At 35.9% G+C, this 19802-nt stretch overlaps 1 protein-coding gene across 8 annotated transcripts in view; it reads right to left on the reverse strand.

Annotated features, from left to right (window-relative positions):
* Positions 1-19802, reverse strand: part of LOC150105950 (uncharacterized) — a 54967-nt gene that overhangs the window by 30461 nt on the left and 4704 nt on the right. For all 8 annotated transcript variants that reach the window (XM_090393715.1, XM_090393713.1, XM_090393719.1 and 5 more), the window contains exon 3: positions 8836-8946. In XM_090393715.1, the coding sequence (XP_090249841.1) occupies positions 8836-8946 (111 nt within the window). The remainder of the gene's footprint in view (positions 1-8835; positions 8947-19802) is intronic.

The following is a 19802-nucleotide window of genomic DNA, read 5'->3' on the forward strand; positions in this document are numbered from 1 at the left end:
AGTCTATTCAAAATAAATAAAGGAGTACACCAAGAAAATCCTATTTCACCCAAATTATTCAATTCAGTAGAAAACACCTATAGTGAAGTTAACTAGAACTGAGTGCTGAGTGACATAAGGGTTTAATATCAGTGGTAAAAAACTAAATCATTTACAATATGCTAATGATATTGTAATAATAGCAAACAACAAAAGAGAGCTATATGGAATGATGAATGAATTAAATATAGTGGAAAATAAAATAGGGTTATACATAAACTATGAAAAAATTAAAAGAATGACAAATATTGAAGAAAGTCAGATAACAAAACAAATAAAAACAGATGATAAAAGGCAATGGCCAAGTAAGGGTAGGATGCTTAGAGAGGGAAAGAGAAAGAGATACTGAAAGAAGAAGAATTGGAAGAAATGAAAAATCAGTTGAGAAGTATGAAGGGAGAGATTAAATGATGGCAATCAAGAGTTGGAGTGAGAGAGAGAGAGAAAGTTATGGGAATGATGGAAGAATGAGAGAGAGAATCAAAGAAAGAGATGAAATAAGAGGAAGTTGAGAGAGTGCAGGGGCAAGGCATGGAGAAATGAGAGGAAAGCAGGTAAGTGGGAGAACAAGGAGAGAGAGAGGGGAATGAATGGAGACTCAATGATTTGTAATGTGCAAAAATGCCAGAAGAGTGCTTACCTGGTGGAACAATACTGTGACTATAGCAATTAAGCAACATGAAAATGTGGACAATATGATAATGATGGTTGGTATGAATGACCTGAGAAGCAGCATAAATCCAGTGGAGGTTAGTGTTACAGACTGTGCAGCAGAAAAGTGTGTGAGGAAAGATAGTAAGCATATTGCCCAGATATAATAATGTAGAGTTGAGGAGAAGAACAGCAATAATGGACATGACAGCAAGAATATGTCAAAAGAGAGGCATGGATTATGTGGATGCCTGAAATGCATTTCATGAAAGAAGAGAATTGCATGCAAGAGATGGGTGAATGCATTTGAACATAGAAGGATGCAAGCATCTGGAAAGATTGTTGTTCTCTGGAAAGGTAGGGAAACTACCCCAAAACTCCCCTCTCCAAAGTGACTATACTATCCCTTCTTTTAGAGATAGTCACTTTGGAGAGAGGAGAATGTTTAATATATTTGCAGAATCAAATGGAGTCGAGGAGGGGGTGGGAGAATAATGGTAGATATAGGAATAGTGATAATGCACTCATGCTTCCTTATACAAATGCCAGGAGTATCAGGAATAACGGGAATGAATTGGTTGCATTAACATTCTCAGTATTTCCAAAGATTGCTGAAGTAGGAAACATGAAATGTGGCTGATATTAGATTTCCTGGCACGAATAGAAGAGTATATCATATTCTGATGGGATAGAAAGGGTAAATAGAGTATTACTTACGTTAAGTTACGAGTTGTGTCCTCTCAGAGGAAAGAATTTGGAGAGAAATGATTTTGAGAGCATATGATATACAGTGGCCTTTTCCTAAACAACATTTAGTAGGATAGACTAGGGATCACAGGTGGTGAAAGGATATGTTTAAGCAGTTAAGTCTGACAAGTGAAAAACAAGTGATCGTTATGGGAGATTTTAACTTCCCAATATAAATTATATAAATTGAGAAGAGGAAACAGCACATAGTAGCAAGAGAATAAAATTTCTGGAATTTTCCTGAGGAAGAAATGTTTTAGACAGCATATAACAGAGAGAACATGAGATACAAGAGTTGTGGAATTAGTCCAGCATTGGGGGGGGGGGGGGAGAATCTGACTGCAACTGAAATGTCATCCTTGCTCCTGTTAGACAGGATGATATGTAATCTTGACTTGGAGTATGAATAAACATACAGAAGTACCCAGGAAAAAGGAATTTATGTGGAATTATAACACATATGACTATAACAATTTTAGAAATCAGCTTAGACAGTTCTACAGATGCAAGAATTGGAAGAGATGGGAACAGGTAAAGAAATACACAGTGGCCTATAAATCATGAAAAGGTTTAAACATTTAATACTTTTTTATTTAATAATTATTTTAATTATACTGAAAAAAACAGAACTTGGAGATTTCTTTTATTTATGAAAAACCACATCATATAAATGCCTTCCATTTTTTGGCTTCATAAAGACAGGTCCTTTCTATGGCATGTTCCATGACAACTGTTAATGTTTCTGGATGCAGCACCCTAATTTCTGCATGAATATTCTCCTTCAGCTGTTGGATTGTCTGGAGCTTGTTAATATATGACCTTTTTCTTCAGATCCATAAGAAGAAGTCAGCAGCTGTCAGATCTGGAGATTGTGATGGTCAATTAACTGCATATTTTCACTAAATTATTCACTTGCCAAAAATGTGCCTTAGGAGTTCCATTTTGTGGCTCTAGCAATGTGGACATTGAAAAATCTTCAAAATAAAATTTAAAAAAATCTCCACATTCTGTATTTCATTATAACAAAACAAAAAAAGAATAAAAATAATTAATAAATAAGTTATGAAATGTTTAAACCCATTCATGACTTATGGGCCACCCTGTATTTATTAGCAGCAATGGTAAGTTGTATATACCTCAAATGAAAAAAATTTTCAGTGAAAAAGTGTTTTAGTATAATACAAATGACTAATGAAATCATGCAGGAATTGCAGACACAAAAGAGATCATAGAAAAAGTAATAAAGAGAAGGAGATGGAGAGCAACTATATGCATAGTAAGGAAGACAAAATGGAATATAAGAAGAGGCTAGCATTACAATTCAATAAAAATCCAAAGGATTTCTTTCACTGTATGGAAGGAGAAATGAATTGTATAAGAAAGACATTAAATAGAAAGAATCAAGTGACCAATGCAGATGACATAGTGGAGTTGTTTAATGATAATTTTTTTTAACCGGGCAATACCCCAGCCATCATGAAATCTCATCATGTTTCACTATCATATGTATTTCTGGTTTAAGCCAATAGGAGTACAATATGATCAGCTAAATCCCAAACTGCAAGCCCATACTCATTCATTCAGTGTCCAGTTGATACCTACTAACGGGGCACACAACGTGAAAGTGATGTATAAAGTCTCAAAATACCTATCTAATCTTCTTTATAAAAATTAGATAGGTATTTTTTATGAAGGAAGCAGAATTTCTTTACTGGAAATTCTGCTTTCTTCATAAAAAAATTCAATAGATTTTAAGAATAAAATTTCAGGATTATCTTTACAACCAACAGATCTAGTAAGCTTTGATGCGGTCTCACTCTTTACAAATATCCATCTGAGAGATAAGAGTGAATTACTTCATAATGACTTTCTTCCTGATATTGTAAAATTATTTGACTTTGTCATTAATTCAGAATACTTTAGCTGCCAGAACAAACTGTATAAACAGATAGAGAGAACACCTATGAGATCTTCTCTTTCCCCTGTTCTGGCTAATTACTTTATAGAACATTTCGAACAACATCTGGAGAATTTTTCAACTAAACCACCAATTTGATGCAGATATGTTGATGATGTGTTTGCTGTATGGAATACTCCATGTCCACAAACCATGCCTCTGCATTTTCTGTGGACATGAACTTGAGGGAGGCTATAAATCACCCAAACCAGCTGTCATACCTTCCCTTAAATTTATTCACACTAGATGCACTCACTACTCCTAAAGGCAAGCTATTCCACTAACTGCTCTGTGAGAGAAAAACCTAGTTCTTACCCCTTTCTTGATTGTGAACAAACTTAACTTCCATGGATGCCCCAATGTTCTCTCCCCATCTACCACATAACGAAAAATTTCATCAGATGATATCCTATAACACCCATTCAAAAGTTTATAGAGCTCTATCATATCACCCCCCCTTTCTCCTGTTAACCAGAGTATGTAATCTGCATACTCGCAATCTGTCCTCATAATCTAAATCCCATAATCCAGATATAATCTTTGTAACTATTCTTTACATCCTTTCCACAGCTTCTTTATCCCCTTGGAATCCAGGAGACCAAATCTGTGCATGATAATCCAGTTGTGGTCTCATCAAAGCCTTATAAAGAGGCAAAATGACTTCTTTATCCTTAGATGTCAAGGTTCACTTCAACATTGCAATCATCCTCTGAGTTGTATTTGCAACTTTTGTTATGTGACCTTTGAACTTCAAATTCCTATCCACCAATACACCTGGATTTCTTGCCTCCTCAGTTTCTTGTAGCATAACCCTGTTATTATAACATGCTGCTGGAAATCTCATCTGCCAAAGTGCATAACTTTACACTTAATAACATTAAACTGATAGCCATTTTTGTTTGCCCAAGTTTCCAGCCTATTTATATCATTTTGTAAGTGCTAAATATCAGTAATACCCCTGATTGTCCTGCCTATCTTCGCATCATCGGCAAACAATTGCACATCTGATGTTAGACCTTGTCTGATGTCACTAATGAAGAGATAGAAAAATAATGGCCCAAGGAATTGAATCCTGAGGTACACACTGGTCACCTTAACTCTGGCAGATTCACACCCACTATACACCATATGTCATGCAAAGTTTAAATTCCTTTCTATGTATCGTAGTGGGATAGAATGTAAAGGGTACAGTATTTCCAGGGAGGATTATTATTATTATTATCTAACCTCCATGGAGTCAGAAACTCATCATGGGAGATACTCACTATCGATCACAATGCTCCTCCAGCCGTGCATTAAACTGATTCAATGTGTCCACATTCACAACCTGAGTAATTCATACTCAGGCAGTGTATTCAACTCGCCAACCACTCTCCATGCAAAGAACTTCTCCTCACTCCTCTGCTCACACCCTTCTTATACAGTTTTCAGCAATGGCCTCTTGTTCTTTCCCCACACCTCCTTCTCCCATTCTATGAAAAAACTCTTCTGTGTCAACCTGATAACAGCCCCTGACCAGATCACATATCTCAATCATATCTCCCCTCTTTATCCTATACACGAGGCTTTGCAATTTTCATTCTTTCAATATGTCCTCATTCCAAATTCCAAAGACAACTGACCACCTCTCTGGGCCCTTTCTAACATAGCCTTGTTATCATGAAACCCCAGTGACCAGATCTATACACAATAATTCATATGAGGCCTGATCGAGGCCTTATACAATGGCATCATAACCTCTTTATTTCTGCATGTCAGGGTTATCTGCACCATTGCCATTAACTGATGTGATGTCTTCATAACTCGTGAAACGTGGCCTGAATTTCAGGTCCACTACAACTCCAAGATCTCTCATCTCCTCTATCTTCTTTAAAGTTTCCCCACCAACTGTATAATATGCATCCCATCACTGCTTACCAAATTTCAAACCTTACACTTTGCAACATTCAACTGATAGTTCCACTTACCTACCCATTCATGTAATCCATTCAAGTCCTCCTGTAAGACAGTAACATCTACTTGACTTTTCATTGCTCTTCCCAATTTTGCATCATAAGCAAACAGCTGCATATCACTAATTAAACCCATCCCAATATCATTAATATACAAACTGAACAACAGTGGTTCCAAAACTAATGTCTGTGGCACACTACTACTGACCTTAATCTTTTGGGATACTGCACCTCCATATACAACTTTCTGATACCTATTTGACAGCCAGTCACTTATATAACTCAGAAGGCTGTTATGCAATCCCATCTGTTTCAATTCATTTAGCAGCTTGTCATGTGGCAGTCTATCAATAGCTCTTGCAAAATCCAAGTACACTACTGTATATGCGTCTCCCCTGTCCAAGGTATGTGTCACCTTGTCATAGTACATAAGTACATTAGTAAAACATGATCCCCTTTAACAAACCCATGCTGATAACCATTTCTGAATCCTATTCTCACCAGTCTCTCTAATACCTTCACCACAACTCCAGATATACAGATTGGCCTATAATTTGAAACTACAGCCTTATCACCACCTTTATGCAATGGAACAATTTTACCTTCTTTCCACTCCCTTGGAACCTGTCTTGTTGTAAGACTCTTATTAAACAAGCATGTCAATGCTACTGCCAATTCCCTGCAACATTCCCTTAAACATGTGGAAATATGTCATTATATCCTATTACCTTATTGACATCAAGGTTATTTATTTCTTCAAATACCTCCTGCTCACTCATAATTATGCCATCCTCTCCAATGTCCTAAATCACGATCCTCATGATTCCACCCTGATCAGGATGAAACAACCTTATAAACTGGCAACACTATTGGTAAGATTTTTTTTTCTACATTGGTACATCTGTCATAAGCATGTATGTGAAATTGCAAGTCATTCCATCATATAGTTTTTTATACAGCCGTCTGAAGCAAAAGTGTCGTCTGTATCCCTTGAAATGGATAAAATTGAGTATTGTGCGGTTATAACATTTTTTGTAAAAGAAGGTTTAACGGCAAAAGAAATTCATTCAAAGTTCATAAAAGTTTATGGGCACTCTTCTCCTTTGTTTTCGAAAATTAAGAAATGGGCTGCCAAGTTTAAACATGACTGTACTAGCCTTGAAGATGATCCATGTGAAGGATGTCCAAAAAGTGTAACAACACCAGAAATCATTGATCAAGTGCACGAAATGGTATTGGATGACCGGCAAGTCAAAGTGCATGAAATTGCTGAGACTATAGGCATTTCAAAAGAATGTGTAGGATATATTTTGCATGAAGAATTACAAATGAAAGAGCTTCGCACAAGATGGGTGCTGCACTTGCTCATAGCAGATCAAAAACGCACTCGCATGAAAATTTCTGAACAGTGCTTGGAGCGTTTTAACAAGAATAAAACTGATTTTGTGAATCAATTTATTACTATGGATGAGACTTGGATTCACCATAACACACCAAATCCAAACAGTGGATTTGGTGTGTTATGGTGAATAAAGCAAGTTGTTCAGCACCAAAGTCGGTTCTATCAGCAGTAAAGGTCATGGCATCGGTGTTTTGGGATGCTAAAGGCATTTTGTTTATTCATTATTCAAACAATAACCGGGGAATATTATTCCGATCCTTTAACCAGACTAGACGAAAAAATTCATGAGAAAAGACACGATTTGCAGAAGAAAAAAATCATCTTTCATCAGGATAATGCACCTGCCCACAAAGGTGTTTTGGCAATGGGAAAATTAAGGGATCTGCACTATGAATTGTTGGAACATCAACCATATTCCCCAGATTTGGCTCCCTCTGACTTCTATCTCTTCCCAAAACTAAAACTCTTCCTCGCTGATCAGCATTTTTCTTCAAATCAGGAGGTGATTGCAGCTGTAGAGGGGTATTTTGCAGATCTTACTGAGAACCACTACAGGGACAGGGATGATGACACTGGAGTATCATCGGAATATATGTATGTCTCTGAAGGAAGATTATGTTGAAAAATAAAAATAATTTTGAAATTATAAATTCGTTTTTTCATTGGTAGGCCAAGAACTTTTCAGACCACCTTTATACTACACTTTTGTTTTCCTTACTAACTGAGTCACTCTCCTGGCTTGTTCTTTATGCTCTTTATGTAAGTGATTATTACCATTATTCATCTTGTACTATCTCCAAAGTGCCTTCTTCTACCAGATTTCATGCTTAAGCCCCTCATTCATCCATTTTACACCTACCTCTATTCAGATGTTTGGCCTTTGGAATACATTCACACATTGATGCTGTTATGAATTTTTCTTTTTCAGTTCCCAAGCAGCACTTATTCTTTACTGTTCAACTCCTCATTCCATTCTATATCTCCAAGCTGATGATTATGACAAGCTTAGGAGCTTGTCATAATCACCAGCTTTGTACTTCCACATACGGCTTGCCACGGATCACTTCATGTTCACTCTCACCAACTGGAGGAAAATGTGAAACCCCACTCAAAATTACATCCTCTGATGAAATTATGAGATCTAATACTAAATCCTCACGTTTACACATGAGCAGTACAAAGCACAGGCCAGCAAGTTGACTAGTATGACATGGAAGGCAAAATTGCTGAGTATAAGAGGAAATCAGCTATGCAATCCAAAGGAATCCGAAAGAGTTCTTTTGGCATGTGGCAAATAAAAGGAATAATAATAATAATAATAATTATTATTATTATTATTACGTGACACCTCCAAGGAGTCCAAAGACTTATCAAGGGAGGACACCTACTCTACAACTCTCTGTCTCCACCACTCAATTCACCAACTACTGCAAACTGCATCATCTACACCAACGCCATCTACTTCTGGCCACCAACAGTATTTTCACAGACAATCGCAAACATCCTTGCCACGGCTAGTTTTGAATCTGCAGCCTTTTGGATGGAGAGTGGATATGCTAACCACTCGGCCAACCAGGATGGTAAAATTCAGCTGGAAAAATTATGGAAGAATAATTTTAATGAACATTATACAGAGCAATACATAGTCTATATTTAAGTTGTAAGTCAGGAGTCAGAATTGAAGGAAATACAGGAAAATGGTTAGATGTAAAATCAGGAATAAGACAAGGATGCACATTATCTCCACTCTTATTCATCATCTATATGGATCACATTATGAAAGAAAGTGGCTTCCTGATATTAGAATTGGAAACATCAAACTCAGCTCTTTGCTTTATGCAGATGATGTACTCCTAAACACATCAAGTCTCCAGGATTCTCTAACTGAATTGAATAACTGCTCTAACAAATTTGGCATGAAAATCAGTAATAAAAAGACCAAAACATGAAAATTGCTGCTAGTTGCACCAATCAGAGTTAGATGACATTTGATGCTATTTGTGTGTGGAACAGTTAATTCCAAAACAGTAGACCAGCAGAAAAATATGAATATTATATGAAATATATATAATATAAAAATATCTAACCTTTAATTGATTGGCAACATTAGAATCCTCAAATATTTGTTTTTGATAAGTAGAAATTTTTGGTCCTTGATGATCTGGACGATTATAAAATACCAGCTCTGTATGATGGCCCTACAACAAATCAAATATTCATAATATTTTGTTTCAAGTGTTATACAACAGTTAACAAAAAAAACTTAACTGTATCTTTTCATTAATCCATAACTGAGATGTACTAAGATTATTGACATGTTTTGATGTACATCATATAAAACTGTAAGAAATTTTGGATTATAGAGTTCTTAGCGATCTATTAAATGTTTCTTTTTCTTTGATCTCTTTTGGAGAATAAGGAAAAATGTTTTTTGGAAGTTGCTTCCTTCAGGCTTACTGACTACTTAAAATAAACATATCTGCAAATTATTTACAAAATCCAGTTGACTCATGCTATTTCAAACACTGTTACAAAAAAACCATGAAAAGTTTCAATGGAGGTCCATAGGCACAATGTTATGCTAAAGGAAATTCACTATCGAAAACTATTCACTATAACAAAACTATTCCTGTGATACTCATGGATTTACTATAGTGAGAGTAGACTATAATCGCTAAATATTATTTATCAAATAATGCAACTAATTACAGATAACTAATATCAGAAAACCCAAACTATTTATATACAAGGAAATGATCACAGACAATTCTAAAAAGGCATTTCACATTAATAGCATTCTTCTATAGTGACATCATTCAATATACATAACAACTCAACTTTGAGCCGTTTTTAGCATATGTATTGGTTTTGCTTAATTTTGCCATTAAAAGGACCACTAATGTGCAAGAAATACACAAAATAAAGACAGACAATTGACAGAAAGAGATGTTGCAAAACAACATCCTTTTACAGTCCAACTTCAAGCTTACTCAAATTGCTTCTTCTCTTCCCATTTCACACTCCTCTGTCTATGTTTTCTGGAACAGTCTTCATCATGAAGTGTTCCTGAACAACTACAACCCTCAACTCTTCAAGAAAAATATCAGTGCATGGATTTGTCCTTAATTGTTGCCCACATACAGCACCAATGAGCTATAAGTTCTTCAACCTCTCACGCATGAAACTGGTATACGAGGGTGGTCTGAAAAGTTCTCTGCCTAACAATGAAAAAATGAATTTATAATTTCAAAATTATTTTTATTTTTCAACATAATCTCCCTTAAGACTAATACGTTTATTCCAGCAATGATCCAGTGCCATTATCCCATCCCTCAGTTCTCAGTAAGATCTGCAAAATACCCCTCTTGATTTGCAATCACCTCTTGATTTGAAGAAAAACACTGACCAGCAAGGAAGAGTTTTAGTTTTGGGAAGAGATAAAAGTCAGAGGAAGTCAAATCTGGGGAATAGGGTGGATGTTCCAACAATTCATAGTGCAGATCCCTTAATTTTCCCATTGCCAAAACACCTTTGTGGGCGGGTGCATTGTCCTGATGAAAGATGATTTTTTTCTTCTACAAACCAGGTCTTTTCTCACGAATTTTTTCGCCTAGTCTGGTTAAAAGAGCGGAATAATATTCCCCGGTTATTGTTTGACCCTTTTCAAGATAATGAATAAACAAAATGCCTTTAGCATCCCAAAACACCGATGCCATGACCTTTACTGCTGATGAAACTGACTTTGGCAAACAACTGGCTTCTGTCCACTGTTTTGACTGCTGTTTGAATTCTGATATGTAATGGTGAATTTATGTCTCATCCATAGTAATAAATCGACACACAAAATCAGTTTTATTCTTGTTAAAACGCTCCAGGCACTGCTCAGAGAATTTCATGCGAGTGTGTTTTTGATCTGCTATGAGCAAGCATGGCACCCATCTTGCACAAAGCGTTTTCATTTGTAATTCTTCATGCAAAATATATCCTACACGTTCTTTTGAAATGCCTATAGTCTCAGCAATTTCATGCACTTTGACTCGCCAGTTATTCAATACCATATCGTGCACTTGATCAATGATTTCTGGTGTTGTTACACTTTTTGGACATCCTTCACATGGATCATCTTCAAGGCTAGTACGGTCATGTTTAAACTCGGCAGCCCCTTTCTTAATTTTCGAAAACGAAGGAGAAGAGTGCCCATAAACTTTTATGAACTTCGAATGAATTTCTTTTGGCATTAAACCTTCTTTTACAAAAAATGTTATAACCGCACAATACTCAATTTTATCCATTTCAAGGGATACAGACAACACTTTTGCTTCAGACAGCTGTATTAAAAAACTACATGATGGAATGACTTGCAATTTCATATACATGCTTATGACAGATGTACCAATGTAGAAAAAAGTCTTACCAATAGTGTTGCCAGTTTATAAGGTTGTTTCGTCCTGATCAGGGTTGGAATCATGAGGAACATGATTTAGCAACACTTTTGCTTCAGACAGCTGTATAAAACAAACTACTTGATAGAATGACTTGCAATTTCACATGGATGCTTATGATAGATGTACCAACTTAGGAAAAAAAAATCTTGCTAATAATGTTGCTATCTATGGTTGAAGCCAAGAACTTTTGAGATCATTCTCGTAAATTAAAATGATAAATTTTAATAGTAATCCTCATTATCACCATTTCTTGATATATACCCTCAAAGGGGAAAAGGGGGTACAAGATACTATAATAGTATTCCATAATTAAGTTAACATTATTATTAGTTTCCTATCAATACTTTTCTTCAAATTAATTTGTTACTTGTCAAGTCTCCAATATTGTTTGAGCTTACATTTACACAGGAAACTAAATCTGTGCATGCACAGTAATCCAGGTATCATATCGAGGCCTTATAAATAGGCAAAATGACCTTGCATATCAATGTTTATTTCAGCATTACAATTATCTCCTCTGTATTTGCCATCTCTGCTATGCTCAAAGAATCTCTGAAATTTTAACTTCTTATCCACCACCACTCTGAGATCTCAAGTCTCGTCAGTTCCACAAAACATAATCCCATCAATATAACATGCTGCTGGAAATCTCATCACACTTTGGTGTGATGAGATTTCTTACTATAATTGAATTAACAACCATTATCATTTTCCCATATTAGCAGTCTATCTTTGCATAGTCTGCATCCAAATGAACATCTATCAGATCCTTCTAAATGTTAATGTATAGACTGAACAATAATAATAATTATTATTATTATTATTCATGACACCTCCAAGGAGTCCGAAGACTCATCACGGGAGAACACCAACTGTACAACTCTCCGTCTCCACCAGTACACAGAGCCTCTACTACCAATCACCTACATCAATGCCATTTACTGCCCACAAACCACCACCACTATATATAGTAATAATGGTCCAAGGAACCTGGGAAACATAACTGATCGCCTTAAATCTGGCACACATTCACGATCCCCACATTTCACGTTGTGATACTAGTCCATCAATTACTCTCTGATTCCATTCAATAGTTTATATTCGTGTAAAATATTCATGTGGTATCATGTGAAATGCTTAAAGCAAAGTTCAAGTATCACAATGCATCCATTTTCTTTATCCAACTCAGCCATAACGTTATTATAAAATATGAGCAAGTTACTAATTTAATAAGCCGAAAGGCCAATTTTACCGGCGAATATGTTAATAGAAAGGGGGATGGTAAATCCCTTTATGTTTTTATAGCCGGGTATGAGCTGGGTTTTACATTATGAGAGAATATTAAAGTTAGTGACGGATCTTGCTCCACCTTTGCATGGAGTTGCCCTGGTGTTGTACTACCCAAGTGATCATTTACACTTGGGCTCGCTGATAAGTTTTTTCGGCATGAAACTCTATGGATTTCGATCCGAGTTTCGTACCCGGCTATAAAAACATAAAGGGATTTACCATCCCCCTTTCTATGAGCAAGTTACTCAGACATGACTTCTCTTTAAAACCATGCTGTTTCTTGCAAAATATAGCTTGTCTGTTAACCCATTTCTGCATGCAAGTTCTTACCAACTTTTCTAAAATCTTCATCACCACTCCAGAGATACAGATAGGTCTTTAGTAAGACATATCAGTTTTTTTCACTACCCACGTAAACCAGTACATCCTTTCCATTCCTGTAGCTAAGACTCAAATTATACAAGCAGGTCAATGGCATAACCTGTTCAGTTGAACATTCCTTTAGCATATATGGTATCCAGTCTGTCCCTATTGTCAAATTTTCATCCAAACACAGATGTTAATCTAGAATTCACTAGAAACTCCTTCTCATGCACCTATCTCTCTCTCTCTCTCTTTTTTCCCATAATGTTTGCTTAATTACTTTTACACATAGCTCAGCTTTCTTACCGTTTTTCCAGGTATTGAGCACATGCTGACTTACTTGCCAAGGAACTTTTGATAAGATTTCTTCCTTTCTAAGACTGCATCTTTAACTTCTTGAATTGACCATGAAGTTTTAATTTTTTTATAACTTGACAATTTTGGAATGTGAATTTTGAGTGTGAAGTATCTTCATGACTAGAATATTTATAGAATATTTATACTGACTTCACATATTAACTAGATTACTTGTATATAGATGCTACTGACTTCACATCAGTTGCTTTGGTATCTCATAATGCAAAACACACTCTCTCTCTCTCTCTTTCAGACATGTATATTACTATGCATTACACCTGAATAAACACCTTTATTCAGGTGTCCTCGAGTGGGAGCTAGACCCAGGAAGATATTGAGATTGAATCAATGCATAAATCATGTAATTTCCATATTCAAGTAGCAAAGTGGTGTATCATCATATTTTTTTTAAATATGCTGCATCAGCATATTTTAAACATGTGGTGTTGAAAGTTTATTTTTTTTTTGCTCGGTACTCAAGTAAATTATAACAGACAAGAAATTATATTCTTGTTTTAATCCTATACTCAAACATAACCAAACAAAGTTTGCATGTGAAGTATCTTCAAAACTAGGCTACTAGTGATAACAGAGGCTGTTAACTTCGCATCAATTGCCTTGGTATTCCATAATGCAAAGCACACTGCTTTTGTATATGCTACATAGATGCTGTGCATATTACTTTTGATTATGGGGAAGGGTCATTATCCAGACCAGTTTCAATCTTTATTGAGGTTCTCTCAGTGAGAACTAGATGCAGGATGACTGAGATTAAATGCAGAAATCATATTTTCCATATGCAAGCAGCAAAATGGTGTTTCATCGTATTTTGAAAATATGCTGGATCACAGGTAGTTGTTGAAATTTTTTTTTTCAACAACTACGTATGTAGACAAGAAATTATATTCTTGTTTTAATCCTATATCCAAGCATAAGCAAATACAGTTTGTACATGAAGTATCTTCACTATTTCCAACTGATGTGAAGTCAACAGCCTCTTTAGGGGGCACATTGCAAAAGTAGCTAAACCAGCTCATCAACTCACTTGGTTGTTGAAAAATACCTTGACGAGCAGAGACAAGCAAGTTATTGTACCTCTGTACCGAGCCTTGATAAGACCTCATCTCGACTACTGTGCCCAGATTTGGTCACCTCGGTTCCTTCTTGATGGGGAGGAGGTGGAGAGGATCCAGAGGCGAGTGACTAAGATGATAACAGGTCTATGGAATGAACCATATGAGAACAGGTTGAAGATTTGTGGGTTGTAGAAACTAGTTGATAGGCGGAAAAGGGGAGATATGATTGAGACATTCGAATTGCTAAAGGGATTCTATAGGATTAATTCAGAGGATATTTTTGAGATCAGGACTGGTGGTGGGAGAACTAGGGGACACCTATGGAAGCTGGGCAAGAGTGTGGTTAGCAGGGGTGTTAGAGCTGGGTTCTTTACTTTTAGAGTGGTAAATGAGTGGAATAAGCTGCCAGAGTCTGTTGTGGGTGCTATGACGGTGAACGAGTTCAAGACAAGGTATGATAGATACTGTGAGAATGTAATCGCATAGTTGTGTGGACATGATGTTTAGGGCCTCCCTCGATGAGTCTAAGGACTCCTGGAGTCGCCCGAAATAATAATAATAATAATAATAATACCTCTGTATAGAGGCTGTTGACTTCACATCAGTTGGAAAATACTGTATATGATTATGGAAGTATATGGGAAAACATATGATTATGGAAAGGATGTGGAATATATCCAATTTCTGCATTGATTTAAATCCCAGTATCTTCCTGGATCTGGCTCCTATTGAAGATACCCTAACAAAGGTCAAAACCAGTCTGGGTAATGACCCCCCTTCCCATAATGATTAGCAATATATATCCGAAAGGAAGTGTATATTTTTGTATTATGGGATACCAAACAACTGATGTGAAGTTAACAGCATCTATATACAAGTAGCCTAGTTGTGAACTGTAGACTCAAAAGTATGACTATCATTAGAGAAAAAATGCCAAGAGTTTAAAATTAAAAGGTAAACCTTGGAGACCCAAGGAAAATTCTGGAAAAAAAAAAAATAATAATAATTTAGGCAGGGAAGAATGTGGTAAAATTGTCCTTACAGACAATTTTACCACATTCTTCCCTGCCTAAATTTCCATAATTATATATATTTCCATAACCATATATTTTCTAATTGATGTCAAGAGGCTGTTATTTGAGCAATTATTTGTCATCCTCATAAACAGCAAGCAATAGTGGTCCCTCCACCTCTGTTTTTTAATAATCATCATCATCATGAACCATGGGCACACTGACTGTTAGTATTCGATGACTCCTTCACTATCTTCTACAACCTTTCTTTGTCCAGTATTTATAGAAACTGTGAACCCATTCCACACTAGTCCTTTATGTCATCTATCCATTCTCTGTATGGTCTACCTATGCTGTTTACGCCATCCATAATACAAAACATGAATGTCTTCATCTTCCAATCCTCGCTCATTCTGCAGATGCATCCAAATAATTGCAGCTTCCATTGTATAATCTTCTGCATTAAATTCTTCTTTGGTTGTATCTTCCGAGAGAGCTCTTCATTTGTGATTTTCTGTACCCATCCTATTCTTAGAATCTTCCTGTAACAAGTTCTTTCAAATGTCAAAATTCTTTTTCTTGATTCCTTATTTATTACCCACGTCAGATCCATACAGTACACCGCTAAAGATGCATGTTTCTAGTACTCTTAATTTTGTTTGCAAGCTGACTGCTTTATTTTTCCAGATCTTATCCATGGCCTTCAGATTTGTTCTTCCCACTACAATCTAGATCTTTATTTCTTTTTTACAGTCCAAGTCATATGTCATTTTACTTCCCAAATATGTGAATTGTTTTATATTTTCTATATCAATTCCATCCACTTGTATCTTTTGTTTCATGTTCTTCTTAACAAATTCTCTTTGATTTTTCCAAGTTCATTACAAGTCCAAATCTCTTCCCTTTTTCATTTAACAGTTTCAAAGTTTTTTGTAGTTCTCTTTTGTCTTCTTCAATAATAACAATGTCATCTGCGAATCTCAGATTGTTAATTCTCATCCCATGTACTGATATTCCTTTTGCATCTTCCTTCATTTTGTCCATTGCTCTTTCTAAATGTGCGATGATGAAAATGCTTGGTGATATTGGGACCCCCCCGTCTAGTACTTCTGCTTGTTCTAAACCATTTCCCCAAATCCTCACCTATTTTTAACTGCTGCCATTGGATTCCTATAAACATCTTTTAATATGGATATTAATTTTCTGTAAATTCCATAGGATTCTAGCACTGCTAATGTCACTTTCTGGTTGGTTGATTTTCAGAAGGTCAAATGCCTTCTGAAAATTAACAAAGCAAGTATATATGATTTTCAAAATCTGTTGAATTATACTTCTATCTTTCCTAAATTTTGCTTGCTCATCTGCAAGGTATGCTTCCAATTGTGTTCTCAGTCTTTCTGTTAATATCATCATCTTACCAAGGTGACTTGTCAACGCAATTGTTCTATAATTTTTACATTGCAGCTTATTTCCTTTCTTGTCACTAATATCGATTTCACCCACTCCTCTGATATTTTCCCTTCCTTATTCTACCTCTCCTCTTAAAATGTCCATGTCACACTCATTACCTGGTGGTGATATCTGCTTCAATTCTGCAATCAGTTTCATAAACTCAAACTAAATCTAGTTTGTCTTCATACAGCTCACTACAGTACCTTGTTCACTGCTGTAGAATTTTATCTTTATTCATCAATACTTTGCCTTTTTCATTTTTAATTATGATCTGTTTTGGTTACCACCTTCTATTAATGGTTCTAATCATTTTGTACACCTCCCTAGTTTTATGCCCTCCATAGTGAGATATTATTGCAGTGAGCTTCCAACCATTTCATCTAATCCATTCTGACTGCTTTTTTCACCTCATTACACTTTCTTCTATATTGCTCCTCTATTTGTTCTGATGTATCCCTTCTTATCCTCAACATACTCTTCTCCTGTACTAACTTCAGTGTTTCCTGTCTAATCCACTTCTTCTCGATCTTCTCTTCTTCTGGTACTGTTTCTTCAACTGCGCCTTCTATCACCTTCATTACTCCTTTCACGCTAAGATTTGAATGTTTTTTCTTTTTACACACTTTTTGGTTTCTCCTCTACTGTTCTATACCTCTTTCCTATTTCTGTTTCACTTATTCTTGCTGTATCTCTTTGTTTCTGTTGATGGGATTTATATTTTCTTTTTAATTTCAACTTGATGTTTGCAATCACTAAGGTATGATCCGAATCTATATCTGCTCCTTGGAGGAAAGAGTGCTGTAAAAGGAGTTAGAGATGATAAAAGTGATATGAAAATGGGAGAAACAGATATCCTTGAAGTATGGAGTAATTACTTTGAAAATTTGCTAAATGAAACAAGCAGTGATAGCACAGTGGTAAAAAACACTCAACAGACATACAGTCAGGAAGACATAGATAGTATTCGACCAGAAATGCTGAAATATGGTGGTATAAAAGTCTTACAGTGGCTGCACTGCATAGTTCAGAAAGCCTGAACAGAGGGACGAATTCTCGATGATTGGAGTAGAGCTCTAATAGTACCCATATATAAAAAGGGAAATAAAACTGAAGGTGAGAATTACAGAGGTATTTCCCTACTGAGTGCTCCTGGCAAGATCTATGCAAGTATACTTGAGAAACGGTTGAGAAGAATTGTGGAAGAAAAGCTTGGTGAAGAACAAGCTGGATTCAGGCCAAACAGAGGCTGCCAGGATTAGATCTTCACTTTATGACAAACAGTTGAGAAAGCATGGGAATATAGCAAAGATCTGTATTTAAGTTTTGTCGATCTGGAAAAGGCATATGACAAGGTGCCAAGAGAGAAGCTATTCAATATGCAACAGTTCTTTGGTGTCAATGGGGACATTATATCAAGCAATACTTAGTCTTTATTTGAGTTGTAAGTCAGCAGTTAGAATTAAAGGAAGTACAGGAAGATGGTTTAATGTTAAATCTGGTGTGAGACAAGGATGTACATTATCCCCTCTGTTATTCATTATCTATATGGATCACATTATGAAGGAAAGTGGTATTAAAAATGATATCGAAATTGGCGGTGTTAATGTCAGCTCTTTGCTTTATGCGGATGATGTTATACTTCTAAATAAATCCACTACAAGTCTGAAAGATTCTCTGACTAAATTAAATAGCTGTTGTAATAGATATGGTATGAAGGTCAGCATTATAAAGACAAAGACAATAAAAATAGGTAGAATTGTTGAAAATGTCATCTGCATTGTGAACGGGGAACCTGTGGAACAAGTAGAACATTTCAGCTACTTAGGAACAATTTTTAGTGAAGATGGTAAATTAAATATGGAAATAGACAACAGAATCAATAAAGCTGGTATGGTAGGAAGTCAATTGAATAAATTCATATGGACTAAGAGAGAAATTAGTCAGAACACTAAATTAGCTATATACAAGACAGTGTTCAAACCAGTTTTAACTTATGGATCTGAGAGCTGGGTCAGAAGTAAAACACTTGACCAAAGACTAGAGACCGCAGATATGAGAGTCCTGAGAAAGATTAGAGTTGTGAACTGATGACATCAATGGCAATATCATATTAAAAACGAGGATATTAGGAAAGAACTTGACATTGTCAGCATCTAGGAATGCATTAGAAGAACTAATCTCAGGTGGTAGTGTCACTTGAACAGAATGGCGAGGAAAGATTAGCAAAAGAAGTGTTCTCTGCCAGGTTGGCAGGAAAACGACCCAGAGGAAGACCAAGATATAGGTGGATTGATATGGTACAAAGTGCCTTAGACAATAGAAATATAAGACCTGATAATGTTGGAGTCTTGACAAGTAACAGACTGATTTGGAGGAAAATTGTAAATAGGAAGTTAGTAATAACATAAATTTTTCATGTAGTACTATCATATCCTGTACACCCCTTGAGGTACTTGTCAGGAAATTGATGATGATGATGATGATGATGATATATATATATATACTTAAGGGCACTTCTTTGAGGACGGGGAAGGGTTTTATGGGAAAACTGGGCATCAAACATTCACCCCTCCCATGTTCCATCCCCCTCCTTTTTTTTTTAACAGCCTAACAGCAGAAGTATGGAGAATGAAATCATCGTAGCATCTAAACAAGGTATGTACAAAATTTTCTTCCTCAATTATTCTGCTATATTTTCCTTTAAAATACACTTATAATACCCAAAAAATTTCTTGAGTAAAAAAGCCAATGTATTTAATATAATAAATTTAGTTTAATCCATTATCCAAGTGTGAGCAAAGAAAGTTTGCGCCTGAAAATATTTTCAGGACTGAGGTAAGGTAGTACAACCTTACCTCATCACATAAGGTTAGCCATTATTCTGATCATTATTCCCACAATGCCAATAGTACCTGTCTCTTTAAAGTTGCTCCCTGATTCCCTCACATCTTTGCTAACTGCCACTCTTACTCAACTATCAGAACTGTTTCTCTCTCTTCCCCCCCCCCTTCCTATCATGTTGTGTCGTGAAAAATTCCTTCTGTATCTATGTTATAAA

This window comes from Typopeltis vanoorti, chromosome 6 (genome assembly GCF_054136105.1).
Source record: "Typopeltis vanoorti isolate ZY-2024b chromosome 6, IOZ_Tvanoo_1.0, whole genome shotgun sequence".
Lineage (NCBI taxonomy): Eukaryota > Metazoa > Arthropoda > Arachnida > Uropygi > Thelyphonidae > Typopeltis > Typopeltis vanoorti.